Genomic DNA, 23154 nt, shown 5'->3' with positions numbered 1-23154 from the left:
TGTCTTAAAGGTATCATTCTCCTCAAATTAAACTATCAATTTAATGAAATTACAAACAAATGCCAAGTGTTCTGTTTATTTGTATAGATTGCAGCAAGCTGATTTTAAAATTAATAGAGAAACTAAGAGTTAAAAAATAAGCAGGATAATTTCTAAGCTGGAAAACAAGGTGAGGATACTAATCCTATCAAGATACATATATTGCTGCAGCAATAGTGCAGGTTGAATCAGCCAAGCAATAGGCAGATCGACTGATTAAACAGAAATTGAGAACCTGGAAATTTTTAAAACGGATTAGTTGTGTCTCATAATGATGTTGTTATTCCTGACTTACTCCCCCCCAAAAATCTTTAAAAGTTAACATTGATTCAATATTTCACCCTTTTAGCTTAACAAATTTATAGCTCTACTTTGCATCAAATGAATTCCCCTGGCAAACGATGAGTGGTAGCTTTTAGGAGTTTTTGTACTTCCTAGGAAAGTATACTTTCTTGAGCAATGGGAACTTTTAAGTGAAAAGTGAAATTACTGAATTTTTAATACTGCTATAAGAAATTTTTGTACCTTAAAATGTACTATTTCCAACTTTAGACTATAGTATAAATTTTAGAAAATAATAGGAAGGAAAGAAGAACATTGAGATGTCCCTTTTATTGGGAAGTTTTGAGTAGATCTGGTTGGTAACCATGACAAATCTGCAATATTCTATTTGAATCTGAGAAGATTGGGATCTGACTATACCAATTAGAAATTGGTGAAAAATGTTGGCCATTCTTATGCTCAGATTAAAAAGTCCTTATTGTAGTATCTGCCCTAATGCAACGAAATCCACTACGGCTTGTCCTTACACATCCCCAGTGTTTTGTACAACTTTCAGTGTTAAAAATGAAATGAAACTTGCAGCCTTAATGCAAAATGGGTCTTTAACATTCAAGCGTCCTCCATGAACAACTAACAGAATTGCATTTCCTCTACTAAGCCATCTTGCTAAAATGGCAATCCCAGAAGCTGAAATAGTTATTTTTGATGCCTACTACATTGGTAAAAAATTTCTCAGACTGCCTACCTCACTTCCCAGGAGATACATTTCTAGCTTGTCTACCATCAGTCCACTCCAAAGCTGAATGGGGATGATTTTTAGATAATCCATGCTCTTTTCTGTGCATGAACATGAGTAACACAGTCTTAACTAGGTAAGGCAATGGGATTTTAGTCTGATTTTAGAAATAATTTTTTAAGAAATAATCTTTCTTTACCATTAAATATTTCATTTTTTCAGGATATTTAATTCATATTAATTTAAATCTCTTTATGTGCACTATAGTTTGCCTTTTTTTTACAGGATGAAAATTTTAAATAATGTAGTCATTTTATTTTAGTTCTATCTTTTCAAATTTGAAACTTTGATGCCTAAAGTCTTTTATGAAAGAAGTTGGTTAATGTGTATAAAAATATAGTTAGATAAAAGGAATAAGTTCTAATATTTGATAGTATAGTTGGGAAATTATAGTTAATAATAGTTTATTGTATATTTCAAGAATTACACAAAGGAAGATAATGTTCCCAAGACAATGAAAAGATAAGTGTTTGGAGTTATGGATATTCCAATTACTCTGATTTGATCATTACGCATTGGACATGGTTATAAAAATATCACATGTACCCCCAAAATATATATAACTATGATATATCAATTTAAGTTTTTTATTTGGAAAACTTTGTTTTGCAAATACAAAAGGATTGCAATGATTAAATATTAGTTATTCTGATCTTTTGCCACAAATCCAAACAAAGAAAGGTTTGGGAACTGAGCAATTTAAAGAAAAAGTATTTGCTAGATTCTATAGAGATTCTATGTCAGAATGAGGAGCTGCATGAGAGTGTTTTGTCTGTAAATCAGAATACACATGCAATGGAGGCATAGATATATGATAATATATAAGCATGGGTATATAAATATAAGCATACAGTATAAGTATTTTCTGCAAAAGAGCAGACAAATGCCTTTACTTTGGCCAGAGAGGAAATTAAATGCATAGCTCGCACCAGGACCCCAGGCCTCCCAGCTTCTCCTCCAGGCTCAGAGATGTGCATTTATTTTCCCAGTCACTTACTCATGGAGTGACAATGATGATGATGGTAATAATAGTTAATATTCATGATGTCCAATAGGCTGTGTGCTGTTAGGGGGCAGACACTATAGTTTTTGCTCTGTGTTCTCCGCGCCTGGCACAGCGCCTGCCCAGCAGGAGGTGAGCTTGAGTGGGTGTCGACTCAGTGACTGGAGACAGCATTTCACAGGACACTTTCACACCCATTAGTCTATATTTATTGTAAGGATGTTGTATTTATTTTGGTTTTGAATCTATGGAGTTGTTTCTTCAATCTATAAAGTTAGCAAGGAAAGAAATACCCAGGTACAGTAAAAGGAGTTTAAAACATTAATGATAAATTAATATTCTGTGAAATAAATATCTAAATCTAGTGTTACCATTTATATTTGTAATCAATAATTATCCAGATATTATCCTAAAACTACTTTTACAAGAGAAGTTATATGCTTAATTACTGTGAAAATCCTATGCTTGCAAAATGACCACCCTTCTGGGTTTCCCCCTTTCCTCTCTGTGGTTATTTAGACCAGGACTTAGCAAATGAGTCAAGAGTTGGTAAACTACTGCTTATGGGTCAAATCCAGCCCACTGGCCTGTTTTTATATGGCCCATGAGCTAAGAATGTCTTTTTCACATTTTTAAATGGTTGAAAAATAAAAGGAAGAATATTTCATGACATACAAAACTTGTATGAAAATCAAATTTCAGTGTCTATAAATTATCATTGCAACACAGCCATGCCTATTGGTTATTGTCTGTGGCTGCTTGCACAATCTGCAGGCAGAGTGAAGTCGTAGCTGCAAGAGGGTGCATGGCCTGCGAAGCCAAAATCACTTACTCTGTGGCCTTGTACAGAAAATGTTTGCCAGACCCCGACTTAGATTCATCATAGTCTCTGTTCTCTCAAAATATTGAAAATGTCTTTAATTGTTCAGTTAAGTCCTTTAATGTTGATTTCAAATTACAATAAGAGATCATAGCTAATTTTGTCATTATGTTAATCAGGACAATTTTAAGGATTTTCGTTGTTGTTTTTTAGGACCAGTGACACAGTAGTCCTTTCCCAAAAGGAGCACCTGCCAGTCACCCAGGTTGTGATGGCAGACACAGGCCGACCGCATTCAGAAGCAGCTTATACCCTGGGGCCGCTGCTCTGCCAGGGGGACAGTAAGTGGCAAGAAAAACATTTCTTTTCATAACATGTTTTGGTTATAAATACCCTTATTTTGGCCAGAAAGAAAATTGGTGGCAGTACTGGGACCAGGATGGATCTCAGACAAGCACTGCTATCATAAAAACACTGTGTGTACTGAAGATCAGTATTTCCTTAGTGAAGAATTCGTTTACAGAGGATGAATTATCTTTGTTTTAACTTATTACTTGGTTGGCTGGATTTATTGTCCATTTATTATATTTCTTCCAAAACAGTCATTAAGTGAAGAATTTCCTGAGTTTGTAAATGCTTGGGGATATTTATTCAGTAGCCCATATATACTTCAAACAACGGTGGTGGTATAAAATTATGGGGACACACTTTCTTTTTTCAGACCTTTGTACATATCATCTCATCATCATATGGTACTGAGCATTATTTAATATTTTTTATGGCAACGTTTTCATTCATGGTTGGATTCCTTGGTCAAGCTTTCCCTCACCCACCCAGGGCTCATTGGTGCTACATCCCCAGAATTGTGTCAAGTCGGTGAGGACCTGAACAGCAGCTAAGCCAGATATAAAAATCTTATTTCCCTGAGAAGAGTTTTAATACTGTTTCTTATACCCTAGCATTGTCCGTTTCTGTGGAGAAGTCTGAGACTGAATGTATTTCGATTTACTTCTCTGCCCCAGTATGTGTAGGGTACTGCTGAGAGAGGTAGTCCAGTGCGGACCTGAGCAACCCTGCCCGTTCTTGGGGGTGTGCCAGACCACCAGCGTCTACTTCTGGTACCGGGCAGTTTCTGTAACCAACTGTGTAGGCAACGAAGGAGGTCAGAGAATACAGCATTGCCGCCGATGGCTATTCACTCCCCAGAGGGGAGGAGTTCTGGCTTGTTTGCTACTTGCTCAAAAAGTCCCGGACACTTGTCTCTGGGTTCCTCATCTGAGATGCAAACCTACTGTGTGTGCAGCATCGACCCCGGCTGGTGGATCGCATTGCTGTCTGAGATTTGGAGAGAAAGGAAACTGATGCAAATATTCTGGTGCCTTTGCTGCTTGCTGTGCTATGATAAAGTTCTTTGACTTTGACCCAGAAGTGTTGTGTTTTCTATCAGCATCCATGACAGTGTGGCAAGCTAAATTGTTAGTTCGCAAGTAGGGTGAAATCTCTGATTCTTCACAGTTCTTGACAGATGGGTTATCCTTCAATTTCAAAGTTTATCTGGAATATGCAGAATATGCCTCAGTGTTAATTATTCAGTGTTAATTTTTCCTAAAATAAAGCATGCTTATTTTGACCTAAATATTCCGATATTCTATTCTCCGTTAGGTAAAATGGTTTTATTATGCCTTTTGTTGTTGTTGTTGAGACAGAGGCTTGCTCTCTCACCCAGGCTAGAGTGCGGTGACACAATCATAGCTCACTGCAACCTCTCAAACTCCCAGGCTCATTATTGTGCTTTAAATACATTTTCTGTTTCATTTGTTGGATTCTCTGCATCTGTGACTTTATGTTGACCTGTCTTCCTTTACCCTCCATACATTTTCTGTTTTGTCAAATTGCTTTAGTGTCTTTGTCCTTCTCTGTATTCAATGTGATTATGCTAAGTTTTTCTTCAATTTCAGTCATTAGATACCAGCTGTATTCATTCCATTTCTAGATATTTCTGATTTATCTCTTATTTCAGTGATGATTTGTTAGGATTATTTTTTCTTAAAAATCTCTTTTAATCTCTTTTAGAATTATCTAATCTTTTAGATCTAGTTTTACTGAGTTAGTATTTGTATTATTCCCATACTATGAAACTCTTACAGGGGTTTCCCTTCCCTGGGGGTGTTTTTTCAGATCAGCTTTTTCATATGTGTGTGCTGTGATCTGTCTTCATGTCCTCCTTTCCTCCCATTCAGTCTGCCTCGTACGTGCTCCTTCCTTCCTTCCTTCCTTCCTTCCTTCCTTCCTTCCTTCCTTCCTTCCTTCCTTCCTTCCTTCCTTCCTTCCTTCCTTCCATCTTTCACAGTATGTGTGCATAGTTGCTGGGATGCTTTATCTTGTTTATAATTCAGACATTTAATTTATTTATATGTAATATAGTTGAATTCTTCTTGACATCTGTCTCTCCATAATCAGACCCCTATGTCTGTCCCTTCTAAACTGTAATCACAGGACTAGAGTCTGTCACTCTATCAATTTTTTCCATAATTTAAGATCCCAAGTTGTTGAGAGAGGGGTCTGTTGAGTTGTGTCCGATTGCTGGCATTCTCAGTGCTGTTTCATCTTCGAGATTTATTTAAATGCCTGTGCCAGTGTCACATCCTACCAGGGCGCATCCTACACTGATGTCAGGATGTTCACAGGTTTGGGATTCATCCCACAGCTCAGCATTAACCCCTGGAAACTTGGAGCTGCCTTTTTTTTTCCCCCTGCCTGTTGAGATTTTAGCATCAGGCATTGGAATGCAGGGACTCTGCACTTTTGAGATTATTTCTAGATTATTTCCCCTCTGGCAACTCACCTCACCCCTTCACTTCTCTCCAAATATGGGCACATTTGTGAGATTCTTCAGGATATTTCATTCACCTTCAGTTTCTCAACAGGACTCCCCAAGTATGGAAAGATCAAGTGTGATATTTACAATATCACATACTGCAAAAATGCCCTTCTCTTTCCCTTTCCTTGTGTTCATCTCTATTTTCTTTAAATCAACATTTCTTGATTCTTTTCTACTTTCTTGGGTGGCTAGTGCCAGTGGGGCTCCAGAGATGGGTGAAGGAATTGGGGTTGGGAGACTGGTTCTGTGCTGGGGACCAAGCAAATACGTAAATAAATTGGGGATGATGGGAGCCAATTTTCTCACCAAGAAGGGAGTTCTACATGTGGAAAGGGGGGAAATTGAAATGAACCCTGTGGTGCTGGATTGGAAATGGGGGTATTAGTGTGAACTCATAGATTTTAATATATTTATCTATATAATAGATAAATATACAAGGTGTCCCAAAAGTCTCCATACAAAGGGAAAATTTAATAAAATTTTGTAATGAATATTTTGTAAACAAAGGTACATTTTGCTACAATTTCCCATTTTCCCTTTGTATGGAGACTTTTGGGACACCCTGTAGAATAAACACAGAAGTGTATGTATGTGTATGTGTGCTGTATGTGCACAAGCACACATATGTGTACAAGCACACGTATTTCCTATCTTATCTCTGAGTACTGAAGGGCCTAGAAGCAATGACACCCCAGCAGCAAAGACATGTCTGGAATGTAAATCTGGGCTTCTAAACACCATTTTCTACTATTCTCCACTAAAAGAAACCATAACACCTTGGAGAAATGGCTGACTCCAGAGATGGGGCAGAGAAAATATAAGATAAGCCTGGATCATCTTTTTGTGACAAAAAGTAAAAATAAGCTCAAAAAATAACAGGGACTTCTTAAGAGGACATGGCTGTCAGCTTAAAGGGATCCCATTGTCCACATTTGGGGCCATTTAAGCATCAAAGTAAGTTAAAGATTATAAATCATTGAATAGAATGGGAATCCAAGAGTGATATTGATATAAACAAATCAATCAATCAATAGAAAGTCAAGAGAAAAGCTCTTTCTAACAGAGGAATGCCAACCAATTAATATAGAAGGAATGATGGAACTTTAAAAATCACATTGGCAGCCATAGTTATAATAATTCAATCAAGAACCATCAATAAATTATAAAACCCATGGGTGACTGTTTGAAAAAGTGAGTAAGGTTATGTTTTCATAGCTTTAAGTGCCAAAATATGGATGAATTATAAAGAGAAAAATAGTAATTTTGTATCGGAGAAACTTGAAAAACACCACTTTACAAGGCAATCAAAGCAAACGTGACGAGTCACGGGGCTAATCAGCATTGCCTGCCTCCTGGTGTGATACACTACAAAGAACACAGAATCACCTTGGTGGCATATTTTACAAAAATGCATAACATGAATCTAATGATGAATTTGTCAGACACATTCAAATAGAGGAACATTCAACTGAAAAATGCTAAAAAGAAAAAAAGTAATAGAAAAAAAAAAAAAGATAAGAAAAGACTGACAGTTCCAGAACGGAGACTGGAGAAATAAATACACTGTGTAGTCCTAGAGTGGATTCTGGAATAGAAGGACAAAAAAATGTTGTTGTTGTTTGTTTTTGCTATGGAGGGAATTACTAGGTCAGTTTTCTTTGCAAAAAAGACAGAAAAAAAGTCTGTGCTCTGGCTTCTAGAGTCATACGTCCAACTGCCTCCTTTAAATCTCCACTTGGACGCCTTGCAGGTGTCTCAGATTTAACATGTCCCAAACTGAGCCACTTGAAACCCACCTTCTCAAAATTGTTCCCCATCCCGGTTAGACCAAAAACTCTGCAGTCATCTCAGACTTCACCCTTCCTCTCACATCCCACGTCCAATTCATCAGTCAATTCTATTGCCTCCAACTTGAAAATTATTCTGAACCCGGACCTCTCTTAGCATCTCCGCTGCATGCTGGTGTCATCTCCTAACTGGTCACACGCTTTTGCTTTGCCTTCCCTACCCCTTTCCCAACGCTGAATTCCAGTCCTGAAAATAATCATCACTTGGCTGTTGATGTCACAACTACATGGCATGGATGTTTGGAATCCCCAGTAAAGGATTATGTAGATTATTAATACATTTAGCAGTAATAATCCTGTAAGTATAAAATGTACATGTTATTTTTGTTTCATGATTTTTTTCCTTTTGTCTTTTTGGAAACAGAGTCATTTTGGAATTCAGCTTCCTTCAACACGGAGACTTCATACCTTCATTTCCCTACTTTCCATGGAGAACTTACTGCTGACGTGAGTTTCTTTTTTAAGACCACGGTTTCCTCTGGTGTGTTCATGGAGAACCTGGGGATCACGGACTTTATCAGGATTGAGCTGCGTGGTGAGTGGCCCATACTTCACAAGTCATAGGATGCCCATTTTTTTTTTTATTTATTTTTTATTTATTTTTTATTTTTTTTAATTCGGACGAGGTTCTGGGGCCCCAAGAGCGGGGCCCCGGAAGTCGCCCTTATCTTTTTTTTTTTTTTTTTTTTTTTTTTTTAGGGATGCCCATTTTTTAGCAATAAAAGCTTTAACTGAACAAAACTTTAAAGTATTGTCATTCTTACTTTATAATCGTATTTCTTTATTAAGTACTAAAATTCTATGATTTTAGTTAATCATTTTTATTTTTAAGAGAAAATAAAACTTGGAGGCATGAAGCATGTAATACTCATTAAAATGTTATACCTTCTCTTGACTATGCCAAGTATGGTCACAACTTTAAACCAACCTCATTCAATCATTTACTGAATTAATATTTAACCAGAAGTACTATTTTTCATGTGCCCAAAGCTTAATTTATTACTGTCAAAATTAAAATTTAGTGTTTTTAAAATTGCATGAGGCTTTGAGCCATTTTTAAGTAAAATTACTTAAACATGTAAAATATGTGTTTTTTTTTTTTATTTTATACTCCCCTCGCCCAACTCAGAGTAACTTTTTCTGCATCAATGTCATTGTCCCTTTTGTAATGAGTATGCCATGGTATTTTCCTATGTCTGCACAAGTCTAAATTTTCTCCCCTGCGAATTATTAACTTGAGTAATATTTATGTATAATATTTCCAGCTCCCACTGCTGTGACCTTTTCCTTTGATGTGGGGAATGGGCCTTGCGAAGTCACAGTGCAGTCACCTATTCCCTTTAATGACAATCGGTGGCACCACTTGAGGGCAGAAAGGAACATCAAAGGAGCATCTCTTCAAGTTGACCAACTCCCTGAAAAGATACAACCTGCCCCTGTGAATGGGCACATCCGTTTACAGCTCAACAGCCAGCTCTTCATTGGTGAGTGCTGTTGGTTTATAAGTGGACTTGATGTGAGGGCAGACATGGACCAAGATCAGAACTGTAAAGTACTGATAGCAGTGATTGCAAGCAACTACTGCTACTGGCACTGTTTACTGTTAACCTAGTTGGTTCCAGGAACTTGCTGTGTACTGCTTATTTTATATCTCATCGTGTAGGTATTATTGTCACCTGTTCACAGATGAAATAACCAAGCCTCAGAGGGTGGAATAACCACCTAGCAAGAGGGATCTAAACCCATGTGCCATGGCTCGTTTACAGGACGGAGGATAAACACAGAACACAAAAGAAAAACACAGACAAACATATAGACAATTACATGACTCGAGTGATAATACACCGGGTCAGTTTTATTTTTATACTCTAAAAAATTAAAGTTAGTTCCTTATACGTAACCACCCAGGCATTGCAGCAATGGCCATAAATTCCAGAACACATAGCCTTAAGGACACAGATGTCCCCTGATATCAAGGTTTCCAGGTGGTTGCTCTAGGTGCCAGGCATAGATCACGGACTGAGATTAGCAAGGATGGGCAAGGCAGCCACAGTGGGCATTTCTCGTCCCCAGTTCTTTTTAGGCTGATCCCTGGAAGCTGTGCCTGGCTTAGGTCGCCCCTCCCTTGAGGGGTCTTACCCGTCATTGACTAACCAGCCATCTTATGGGGCTAAGCAGCAATCGCAGGAACAATGTGTTTATCTTGTGGCCTCCAGACCCCCAATGCCGTGGGGCTGGGCAGCTCTTGCTTACTTGCAGCTCAGGTCCTTTGTTATGCCTCCAGGCAACAACCTTGTTTATCACAGGGAGCCTGTCCGGAACACATTACTTTCAAACGCTCTGGGCAGAGCATGTACATTACTAAATTTAATTCTTAAACCAGGAAAATATAATGTCAATCTCCAACACCCATGATAGCCAATCCCCACGCTTGAACCATTTCTATTACAGGGGTCAGCATTTGTGACACTTGTCACAAATTGTATCAACATTAGATTTTATCAACACAAATAGTGTGATAATTAGAAATTTTTATCCAGTTCTTCAGTTTCACTTCTCAGTGGAGTTATAATTGGGGCAGAGGTCATCCAGTGTCCGCTCAAGGAGACCTGTGGGCAGAAGCAGGGCAATGTGTCTACTCACATGTGGCTCTCAGGAGCCCCGGTCCTGGTTTTCCTCACTGTGTCCCCCTCCTGCTGCTCTCTCATCACGTGCTTCTTATTTACACCCAGGTCTTGCTCCTTTGTTCTCGCAGTCCAAGTCATTTAACCACTCCCCACAGCCGGCACTCACAGTCCATATGATACTTCGTGCTGTGCATTGATAATGAATCCATTTTGCTCCTGTGTGACGAGGAAAGCTTGAAAGCACTGAAAGCTTGTTTTACTTCACAGGCAGCTTTACTTGTAATGTAAATCAGAATAGGTAACATATACATATATGTTTTCATTACGTTATTTTTAAATGTTCACAATTTTATTTGGATAAATGAAAAATTAGAAAAGTCATATCACAGCTGTCAGCTAAAGTCGCTGTGCATGTTCATCTGTGGCTGTCGACTATAGTCGACGCTGGTCCCGAAGTGGTTTTAAAGGTTATGGCTATGGGCCATGGAAGGCTGCCCTTGAGTTTGCTTATTTACTGTTTCATCGTTGTTGTTTGTTTTTCCCCAAGGGAAAAATACATTTTGCTGTATGACTTTCTGGACTACTCCATTCTAATTTAGAAACCAAGCAGATTAAGGAAATAGCTCTCACGTCCTCGTTTCTTATGCATTTTAAAGCAAACAAGGACACTATCCAATTAAAAACTGGGCTAAATCACAAGTTATCACACAGCCTACTATGCAGGAGGGTACACACAACTTCCAGGTACTAAATGCTGCACAATGAGTGTGTGCAGGTGAGTGTGAGTATGTGAGAGAGAGTGTGTGTGTGTGATTATGTATGTGAGAGTGTGAGACTGTGTGTGCATAGAGAGGGTTGTAAACACCAGGGCTCCCTAAAACCTAGCTTCAAGCGTTGTTAGTTCTTATTTTAGGGTGAGATGAGGCCTCTTCAAAGAACTTGAAACCATCAGACTTCCTGAAAGGAGGAACACACAGATGAGTCAAATTAAGGAACTTCATTTTCTCACTTGTAATCCTGGGGATTATTTAGTGGAATGCCTAGGAACAAAATAAGCATAAAAATTCAGCTAGAATAAGCATTCACATTAAGATAAGGTGTATAAAACTGTGTGAATGAGTCACTGTCTTCAGAATCACCCCCAAGCTGGTTGAAAATTCAGATTTGGAGCCAGGTGTGGTGGCTATTCATGCCTGTAACACAGCACTTTTGGAGGCTGAGGCAGGAGGACTGCTTGAGGCTGGAAGTTTGAGACCAGCCTGGGCAACATAGCAAGATCCTGTCTCTGAAAGAAAAATTTGCCAGATGTGGGGGTGGGCACACCTATAGTCCTAGCTACTGGGGAGGCTGAGGTAGGAGGATGGCTTGAGCCCCCAGGTTCAAGGTTGCAGTGAGTTATTATTGCACCACTACACTGCAGCCTGGGTAACAGAGTGAGACCCTATCTCAGAAAAAAAAAAAGAGAAAGAAAATTCAGATTTGGGGCCCCTCCTTTGAGCCCACTGAATCCGAGTCTCTGGAAAAAACCTCAGGAATCTGCATTTTTCACAAACTGCAGGTAATTCTATGATCCTGACATGGAGAATTATTGCCCTCATAATGTGTTTTTCCCCACACAAGTGTAAACCTCTCTAATTATGTACTTTAGCATTCAGGTTGGACATGATGAAATATAAATATGTGTGTTATTCAGTTCAGGTTTACCTCTGTGTCCCCAGAGAGGAATGGATGGGGTAAGGGACACCTTGGGTGAGACCCTGCAGGGTGGTTTCACCCCTTCCAACTTCCCTTTCTTTGCCTGAATCTCTGTTCATACTTTTTTATGAGAGTTCATCAAAGTAAAGAATGTATCTACATATATTCAAATTATTGTAAAAATGTTGAGAGTTCATACCTAATCATACAATGCACATTATTGTTCATAAACAAAAGTAAAATGATGATGTGGTTTATATTTTGTCTGTGTAAAGAAACTAAAGTAAAAATCTTTCTTAACTGAAATTAAAGAAATATTTTAGAGTGAATATTTGCCAAGCTCATTATGTTTAAAAGTTACATGAATAAATGTTTAATTTCAGTGTCATTATGATATCTGATAACAGTTTATATTTTCAAAATTTATATGTTCACAAAAATTTTTGACAAATTGAAATTTTTGCCACTCTCCATAAGGCCTGAGTTTGACATGGACACAAAATCCTAATAAAATACCAAGGAACACATTTCTATTTGCAGTGTTTCCCTTGTAGGGGGGACGGCCACCAGACAGAGAGGCTTTCTGGGCTGCATGAGGTCTCTGCGATTGAACGGGATGGTGGTGGATCTGGAAGAAAGAGCCACAGTGACGCCAGGGGTGGAGCCGGGGTGTGCAGGACACTGCAGCAGCTACGGACACCTGTGTCGCAATGGAGGGAGATGTAGAGAGAAACGCAGAGGGATCGCTTGTGACTGTGCCTCCTCTGCCTATGATGGGCCATTCTGCTCAGATGGTAAGTGTGGCCAGGGAACAGGGAACAGAGAAAATGTGGGAAACTAAGAATATGAAGAACACTTCTGGCATTTGACATAATACAGGATCATATTTAGTAATTATTTGAAATACAATCATTTCTGTTCCAAATTCCTCTACTGAATGTGGAAGGGAAATGACTATCTTTGAAAACCTAGGGCTGTCAGTCCTCTTTGCATTTCTTATGTGGAAGATCTCTGTGTTACTTCCCATTTTCTGTTCAATGCTAAGCCTCGCAAAATGATTTGGTTTTCAAAACTCTGTCCTTGGGTTGTTCTGATTTTAAAATCATTAAAGCATCATTTTTTAAAATTTGTTTGAATTTTTTAGAGATGGAGTCTTGCTGTGTCGCTCAGGCTAGACTCCTGGTCTCAAGCAATCCTTCTGCTCATTGTTATTTATGCCAATGACTCAAACTGATGCAAAAAGACATTTTAAAATTGCCTTTTCTTATAAACCAAGCATATTAACTAGGAAAGGAAATGCATATTTAATTAAATGTTGACATGTCATTAAGGGGATCATTCAGACACTTCGCCCTAATATGTTTAAGTACCTGTTCTGAGAGGAGTAGAGTGGAGCATCCCACAGCTTCTGCTCAGGTATAAGTCATATGTTGAAAGGAAGGAAGGGACTGGTTTGGGCATTAAATATACTGTACTAACTTCCTGAATATACTTATATTTGTAATACTTTTAGGGTATTGAGTCATCAAAGCTAAATTTAATAGCCTTTTAAATGTGTCTGGTCTGTCACCCATATATCATGTTTAGCAGCACAACGGGCTTTAATTACTACATAAATTGTGTGACTTTCAAAAGAATTCTAGAATTCATTGAAATTTTCAAAACACCTTCATAAGTCTTCTGTTAGTCCTCTTGAATGAATTATAACTTAAGATCTAGGTGTCATAACAACATAGTTCTGGTACAAATACAGAGCCTCTTCCTATCTGAAGGTCAACTTCAAGGTGACCACTTCCTCATGAGCACAAGAGTCAATTTCTAAGTAATCCCTAGTCCACATTTGCTAAGTGCAATTTAAACGTTATTTTGTAACCTAAAATTAAACATAAAGATTGCATTGTAGGTGAATGGGAAATGGCCTCCAGTGGCTATGGGGTAAATTATAGTTAGATTACTTAATCTAATAAGAACGATCTGGATGTACAGCAAATTCTTCATATTCTGTGGAACTAGAAAGAATAGAACAATAATCTAAGACAATGACCACCTTTCAACATCTTCCTTTTTTTTTTTTAATGCTTTAATTCTTTATTACCCTTGTGAGCGATAACATGTGATACAAAATGGTTATGTGACTTGTGCAGAATATCCCCTCTAAACCTCAGAGAAACACCCGTGTTAAATCCTACACGTTGACACCTTACGTAGTGATTTACAGTTGATTTTCACAAACAAGAAGTCTCACAAAGAGATGGCATTCTTCCCCTTCAGACGTGCAATTCACAGAGAGAATGGTCCCAGGGTGCTCAGGAAAGGTAGTCAACAGGATGACAGTCTAGTTGTCCTGGCACCATTATATTCAACTGCCAATCTGGGATTGACTTCTTTTATTTCCTCCAAGAGCTTCTGGATTTTCCAATCATAATCATTTCCCTTCAACCTGAGTGTCTTCAAGGGTCCATTCTTTTGTTTTAAAGCCTCAAGGAGCACAGTTACTCCACTATTCCCCAGATTATTCTGGCTTAGGTCCAGAGTTTCCAGCTTCTGGTTGCTAATGAGAGCAGATGCAAGATCCTGACAAGAGAAAGGTGGGATGGAGCAGCACCAGAGCCCCAGGAATTTTAGGTTACAATTTGGATTCTTTAAGGCCTCACAGAGAAACCACAATCCAGCAGCTATGGGATTGAGACCCAGGTCCAAGTTTCTCAGGCTGGAGTGTTCTTGGAGTAGCTTTGAGAGATGTCTGCAGCCACGTTTATTTATGTTGCATTGCTGTAACACCAGGGTTTCTAGTTTACAATCAGGGTAACCCAAGCCCTTGCACAGAAGTTTCACTCCAGTATTTCCAAGGTCGTTCTTGGCCAGGCACAGGTACTTCAGCTGCTGGTTGACCACCAAAACAGAAGCAAGTGTCTTGCAACACGCTTCTGTAAGGTGACAGTCCTCCAACGACAGCCTCTGCAGGAAGCACTTTGGGTCTTTGAAAGTCATGTGCAGCACCTTGACACCCTCGTCCAGGAGCTCGTTGGCTGAGAGGTCCAGACATGTCAGCGACTGGTTGATTTGGAGGGCCGAGGAGAGATCGGCCCATTGCTGAGTGGTAACAGAAAGAAATCCCAACCTCAGGTGCTGCAGGCTGCACTGCCTGTGTCTGAGGATCTCACACAGCATCGTCAGCAGCATCTCGTCACACTGCACGTGGCCTTCCAGGGTCAGGCGAGTCAAGGTCTTCTTCCCGATAAGAGCCAGACAGAAATCCCGGTAAGCATTGTCAGGGGTGACGTTTCTAATCACCACTTCCTGCAGGTGACAGGCGACACGGGTTATGTGGTCACAGAGAATCCTCACAGAGGAGTCACTCAGGGAGCTTTGACTCATATCCAGAGAGCTCAGATCCCAAGTACATTTGGGGGGTCTGTGTATTTGTGTATGTGTATGTGTGTACTAAACACATTTTGGGAGTTAATCTGATATAAAATTAAAACATCAACCTTTTATAAAATGTTTTAGGGGAAGCTGAAAAGCTTTTCATTGTCTCTCTCAGAATACTGCAGACATTGCTTTGAATTAGCTTTTATTTTCTGGCAAACAGTAAATCTGAGAAAGATCTTTGACATAAAAGGAAATGGCTAAATTCTGATTTTGAAGAAGAGTTGGTCCTAAAATCATCCTCTTCCTAGCTACTGAAGGAGATCTGTTTTATGCTTCCTATAAAGCAATAGATTTTTAAAGAAGAGGTGAAATTTAAATTTAAAAAACCTTGGTCCTCTGAGGGACACTGGCAGAATGGCCATATAAGGAGCTCTGTAAACCCTCTCCCATGTAAGACAGCCATGACTGCTAAAAATTGTTATTTTAAAAACCCAACTATTTAAAGTCTCTAGAAAATGTACTCCTAAGGGCGTACATCAAATGAAGAAACATTTACTAATCTTAGTAATGACAGTAAGAGTTTGAGGCATTTCAGCCAAGACCCTTTCCCTGCACCTCCCTATCCCCAGCCCCACATGACTGAAGCTCTACTTTGTGTGGGTACAGCCAAGAAGCCAGGGGTGCCTTTCTCCCTAGTTCCTACTCCAAAAATACTGCTTTATTCCCAAGATCAGGTGCCAGCATTTCTCATCGCCCCCAGCTTTGTGTGGCAGGACTTCTGTCCAGGCAGAAGCAGCGGAGACGCCTGGGGCTTCCTTGCTGCACCAAGTACTCATCTCCAGGACAGAAGCTCTTCAGGTGTGGCAGCTTGAGAATACCGGCTCTCAGTTGCCCTCACTCCAGCTTGCTTACAAGTAAAGCTTCCACCACCAGGAGAGGCAAGGCAAGAGGTCACCATGCCCAACCTGTGCTCTACTTACAAGCAAAGGTTTCACTCCAAAAAATCAGGCCCCTGTCACTGCCCACAGCTGCAGAACAGTGAGACAGGGGGTTGACAACACAGAGCTCTGTCTGTAGCCCTCCCCAAATGAACTGATTTTATTTGAAACAGAGCGTGGATAAGTTCAAGCCTATTGGTACTTTCAAAAACAGTGAAGATTCTGGTCACACAATTAAGACACAATTAAGACAAGGTTGATAGCTCCAAGAGAGCAACAAATTAAATCATAGGCAAACTAGAAGTTTAACAGAAAATAAAACAGGGAATGAGACAGCTAAGATTCCTCCTAGAGTCTAAACAAGTTTCAACAACTGGAACCAAGACTAATTCAGCAAAGGGCCCTGAATTGTGGACAGTTTATGCCCTGGAGCATTACTGAACACAGTAAAGCAAACACCAGACAAGAAGTGGAAGCTAACATCTGGGTATGGTACTAACAGCCACAGATGGGTTAACAGAGAAGAGGTAAAGAAATAGTCAAAGAGCCTTGAGAAAACAGGTGACTGTGCACATGACCAGGGATATCCTCTGTGAGGAGTGACTTCAGAGGCTACACACTTCAGGGGAAACAGGCTTCACTGAAATAGTCCAGCCAAGTCCCTTAACTAACAAAAAACCAACGGCAACAGCAGCAGCCCTGGGAACAATCTATATCCAGAAGTGTTATGTTATCTACAATGCCAAACTTTCAGCCAAAAAAAAAGTCATGAGACATGCAAATAAATAGGAAAATGTGATCCACATATACTGTGTTTCCCCGAAAATAAGACAGGGTCTTATATTTATTTTTCCTCAAGAAGACACCCTCGGGCTTATTTTCAGGGGATGTGTTATTTTCCCCTCAAAGCCTCAGCTTGCAGCACGCACAGGATGGCTGGGACCTGACGGGGAGCCAACCTTGTTGGTGGGGCTGCCCACACCTTTCCGGTCACCTCTGGGATAGTAGCTGTCACGATGGAGCAGATGAGAAGGGCTGCTCGTCTTCTTTACCGCTCCACGATGAAATGCATGGGTTGTGCAGATACGCTGCGTAGCCACGCTCATCACTAGGGCTTATTTTCGGAGTAGGGATTATATTGCACAAATGCTTAGAAATCTTGCTAGGGCTTATTTTATGGGTAGGTCTTATTTTCGGGGAAATGTGGTAGAGGGAAAAAGCAGGCAAGAGAAACTATCTTTGAGAAAGTCCAGATATGAGGACGTTGATACTCTAAGACAGAATTCTGCCAACCTCCTCATTTGCTGGCAAATGAATAAACTCCTCTTTCCTTCTCTTTAAACCACTTGTCCTTGTTCTTCTCATGCAGTCTCAGGGAAAAGTAACAATAGCAATGAGTCACCAGGAGGCTATGCCCAGGAATCATGTAATGGAGCCTACTGTCCAGGTGCACAATCTTGCCTGGAGGCACAGAGTTAAGGCCTAGTGTTAAGGGTCAGTGAAGAAAAAATAATTCTAGTTCCTTCAGAGTAGAGGAGGGGGAAAAAAAGAAGGAAAAAATAATTTTAGGTGACTATGAATCATAACTGTATATAACTATATCTCAATCCATTAAAAAGTATTCATGAGAGATTCTACCCTATAAAATAAAAAGAAATATGAAGAATTAAGAATTTACAAATATGAATTCAGAAGTGGCATTAAATGAGGATAAAAGATTTAGAAAAACTGAAGATAAGGACTTTAGGTACTTAATACATCTGGGTTTTTTAAATTTATTTTTAATTTTTTTTTTAAGAATTTCAGTTACTCTACATACTTTTGACATTGGAAAGATCTTTTAAGATCTATTCAGAGTTACCAAGGTCTACTTTAGTATTCATGAAAAAAGAAACTGTTCAGTGTATTACCTAGCTGAAGAACAAGATTAGATGCCATCAATTGAAATACATGGTAGTTTTTATTTCACACTGACATGTAAGAAGCATAAATTGATTATGTTTCAAAAAGAAATAAAATAATTCTATAAATGCATGCTTGGTGCAGACTTTAGATCTAACTTATTCACCACCTATACCACCTATCAGTAAGATATGATAATTTGGCCAGGTACCCTGAAGATGAATAAATGAGATTAAAATTTGAGAATGTAATTGGGGTTTCCCTTTTAAAACCACTGATATCTACCTTGCATGGTCCTCAAACTTGGGGGAAAAAAAAAGAGAGAGAGAAAGAAAGAAAGCTCAGATGATACCAGACATAGCAGGGAAAAAATTCCAAAGCTGCTGTTATAAATATGTTCAAAGAAGCAAAAGTAACCATATTCTATATGGATTGAATGTTTATATCCCCCCAAATTCATATGTTAAAGTCCTAATCACCAACATGATAGTTTGTAGATGTGGGGCCTTTGGTAGGTAATTAAGTTTAGATAATTCAGTCATGAGGGTGAAGCTCCCAAGATGGGATTGGTGCCGTTATAAGAAGAAGAGGTCAGAGCCCTCGCTCTCCCCGCTCTGTGAGGACATAGCAAGAAGGAGGTCACCTGCAAACCAGAAGGAGGGTTCTCACCAGACGCTGAATCTGTTGGTGCCTTGATCACAGACTTTCCAACCTCCAGAATTGTTAGGGGTGGGGAAACTTTGTTGTTTCAGCCACTCAGTTTATGGTGTTAACCATAGTTTGTTATAGCAGCCTAAGCAGACTAAGACATCATGCTTAAGGGAGTGAGAGAAAGTATGATGACAGTATCTCATCAAATGTAGAATTATGATAGATAAAAAAATTTAAGAAGAACAATAGAAGTTCTGGTATCAAAAAATGCAATAATTGAAATAGAAAATTCCCTACAAAGACTCAACAGTAAATTTGTACTGGCAGAAGAAAAACTCAGCAAACTTGAAGATGGATCAATAGAGTTTATATATCCTGAATAATAAAGAGAAATAATAATGAAGAAAAATGAACATCATCACAGAAGCATCAGACATAATTAAGTACACCAACATGCATATAACTGATAATACCAGAAGGAGAGGAGAGAAAGGATCAAAAAATTTTTGAAAAAATCATTAATCTACACATACAGAAGCTCAATGAAATCCAGGTAGGATAAACACAAAGAAATCCATACTTAGACACATCTTAGTAAAATGTTGAAAGCCAAATTCAAATTGGAAATCTTAAGAGCAATAAGAGAAAAATAACTCGTGTACAAGAGAACACCAAGATTAACATCAGAAACAAGGGGAGGCCACAAGTCAATTCCATGACATATTCAAAGTGGTAAAAGAAGGCAACTGTCATCAAGAATCCTACACCCAGCAAAATTATCTTTCAAAAATGAAAGAATAAGATCGATCTGGTATTCAGTAGCACAATAAGGTGACTATAGTTAATTGTGTATTTCAAAATAACTAGAAGTATGGAATTGGAATGTTCCTTACACAAATAATAAGTGTTTAAGGTAATGGCTATTCCAATTACTCTGATTTAATCATTACACATTGAATGCTTGTATCAAAATACCACAGGCACCCCATAAATATGTACAACTATGTATCCATAAAAATAAAAAAAAATTTTAAATGATAGTGAAATAAAGATATTTCCAGATTTTAAAACAAAGACAATTCACCACTAGCAGGCCTGCATTAAAGGAAATAGAGAACGTTCTTCAGTCTGAAGGGAAGTAACCCCAGATAGTAATTTGAATCTGCACAAAACCAAACGGCACTGATAAAGGTAAGTTTGTAGATAATTATGAAAGAAAGTAAATGGCATATATTTATTATCCTTTTTGTGCTTAACTGATTTAAAAATCAATTGTGTAAAACTATAAAAGAGAATATATAAATATATAACATATATTTATATTGGTAGGCCTATAGAAATACAGTATATTTAAAAATAACAGCACAGTGGAGTCAAGTAGCAACAAGGCTGTAGTGAAATAAGGAAATTATACCAGATGGTAACATGAATCCCAGGAATAAAAAAAACAGAACCAGACATGGTAAATAAGAGAGTTAATATCACAAAGTTTATAAATACATACTTGTACTTTTTTTTATTTCTCAGACTTTTTAAAAGACATCAAATTATATAAAATAATAATTACAACAATGTAGTGTTTGGTTTGGTATATATAACAACAGCTCAAAAAGATACCAAAGAAATAGAGCTACATCAAAGTAACTTTATTATATCTCACTTGAATTAAGTTAGTGTAAACCTGAAGCAGATTCTGATAAGATATATAATAAGTCTTAGAGCAATCACTAAAGAAAATAAAACAAAAAATTATGGTGAAGCATACTAAGAGGATTACATACCAAAACCTAGTAGGTAGGATTTATTCCAGGATTTCAGAGGTGGTTCAACATATTAAAATCAGTCAATGTGTTATACAAGATTACTAGAATAAGAGAAAAATACATGAATATCTTAATTGTTGCTGAAAAATGTGACAAACTCCAAACCCTTTCATAATTTAAAAAAACATTCAATAAAGTAGGAATAGAAGGGAACTTCATTAATATGATAAAGGCTGTATATATAAACCCTCAGCTAACATCATATTCAATGGTGCAAGCTTCTTCCCTAGAAGCAGGAACATAACAAGTATGCCCAGTCTGACCACTTTTATTTATCATAGTACTAGAAGTTCTATTCAGAGCAGTTAAGCAACTAAGCAAATATATTAAAAATCCAGATATGTGCCCTCACATTATGGTCAGTGCATTTTACAAGAAGTGCCAAGACAATCATGGGGAAAAGATAGTCACAGGACAACTCGATATCCACATGCACAGGCAAAAGGATGAAATTGGCCTTCTGTCTAACACATACACAAAACTGTACTCCAAATGTGTGATAAACCTTGATGTAATAGCTAAAAGTATAAAACTCTTAAAATATGGGAGAAAGAAAGAATAAATAAGTTGGACTTCATCAAAATTAAAAACTTTTGTTGTTCAAAGGGCTCACTTTGAAAAAAAGTGAAAAGACAACCCAAAGAATGGATGAAAATGTTTGCAAATCATGTATCTTGCAAGGATGTAGTATTCAAATTATTTAAAGAGCTCTTATAATTGAATAATAAAAATACAACCCAGTTGAAAAATGAGCAAAGCTTGTAAATAGATATTTTTTCAGCAAATATATACTCATGGTCAATGAGCACATAAAAAGATGCTTGGCACCATTTGCCAGTAGAGAAATGCAGATCAAAGCCACAATGAGTTATGACTTCATACCCACTAGGGTAGTTATAATTTAAAAGAAAGAGTAACAAATGTTGTTTAGGAAGGGAAGATGTTGAAACTCTCGTAATTGCTGTTAGGAATGTAAAATGATAGAGCTGTTTTGGAAAAAAAAAACTGTCGGTTCCTCAAAATGTTAAAGATGGAGTTATTAGAAGACCGAACACTTTCTCTCCTGGGTATATGTACCTAAGAGAAATGAAAATATGTGTCCACACAAAAATTTACATATGAATATTCATAGCAGCATTATTCATAATAGCCAAAAAGTAGAAACAACCCAAATGTCCATCAGCTGATGAATAGATCAACAAAATGTGGCATAGCCATATAATGAAATATTACTCATCAATGAAAAGGAATAAAATACTCATACATGCCACAACCTGGAGGAACCTTGAAAATATCATACTAGATGAAAGAAGCCAGACACAAAAGACCACATGTTGTACAATTCCACTGATAGGAAATCTCCAAAATAGGAATCTCTGTAGAGACAGAAAATAGATTAGTAGTTGCCTAGGCTGAGATGTTCAGGAGAAACAGGGACTGCTAATGGATATAAAAGGGTATTTTTTTGGAGGGATATAAAGGTGGGGGGTGGTGAAAATACTCTAAAATTGATTGTGGTGATGGTTGCACAAGTCTGTGATATACTAAAAGACATAGAATTCTACACTGTAATGGAGTCCGTTGCATGGTATATGGATTACATATATTTTAATAAGGTTGTTTTAAAAATTAACATTTGGGGAAAAAACCCAAAGGTAAGAATGATTACCTTTCCATAATACATTTATCCTGGAGAATTAGTTCTATGTAAATCTAAGGTGAAGATAATTTGGAAAATTCAATGAAATCTCTATTAAATTTTATTTACTTCTGCTTTGTGAGTATATTGGGATTTGCTACTTTTTTCTTCAAACTTTATTTTTTAAAAAACTTTAAAAAGTGAAAATAATCCAAACAATACAAGAAAGCATTTCACTGTTATTTTGTCTCCCGGGATATTTAAGGGTTGGATTCATTGGACTTATATTTTGTTACCATAACATATGGATTTGTTGTTCCAGAGATTTCTGCATATTTTGAAACTGGCTCCTCAATGACCTATAATTTTCAAGAACATCCCATCTTAAGTGAAAACTCCAGTGCCCTTGCTTCCTCATTACATGGGGATGTGACTTTGACAAGAGAAATGATCACTCTAAGCTTCCGAACCACACGAACTCCAAGCTTATTGCTGTATGTGAGCTCTTTCTATGAGGAATACCTTTCAATTATCCTCGCCAACAATGGTGAATATCTTTTGTGTAAAGAAAAAAAACCCTGAATTAGAAAAAATAGGACTGTAATGATACGGGTCTTTTCAGCATTCAAGCTGCAAGGAAAGAAAATTGCATGACCTCCACACCTTTTGATTTTTCAGTACTATCCGTAATGGTTATCATAACAGCTAGCATTTCAAGATTAAATTAGGATGCTTTTCTCCCATTACAAATTTGATAATTTTACAGATTAGATATAAAATTATACATCTTATTATTCTTAGCATATCTTCATTACTGCATGATGATCAGCAAATTGTGA

General features: G+C 37.9%; 1 protein-coding gene across 1 annotated transcript in view; it reads left to right on the top strand.

The window, feature by feature from the left end:
- The window catches only part of LOC105881341 (contactin-associated protein-like 3), a 201165-nt gene that overhangs the window by 158020 nt on the left and 19991 nt on the right, over nt 1-23154 (top strand). The window contains exons 15-19 of the mRNA XM_020289234.2: nt 3154-3281; nt 8033-8203; nt 8934-9152; nt 12545-12784; nt 22638-22862. Of these exons, the coding sequence (XP_020144823.2) occupies nt 3154-3281; nt 8033-8203; nt 8934-9152; nt 12545-12784; nt 22638-22862 (983 nt within the window). The remainder of the gene's footprint in view (nt 1-3153; nt 3282-8032; nt 8204-8933; nt 9153-12544; nt 12785-22637; nt 22863-23154) is intronic.

This window comes from Microcebus murinus, chromosome 12 (genome assembly GCF_040939455.1).
Source record: "Microcebus murinus isolate Inina chromosome 12, M.murinus_Inina_mat1.0, whole genome shotgun sequence".
NCBI lineage: Eukaryota > Metazoa > Chordata > Mammalia > Primates > Cheirogaleidae > Microcebus > Microcebus murinus.
Note: the sequence above shows the minus strand (reverse complement) of the source record. Positions and strands in the feature narration are given on the sequence as shown.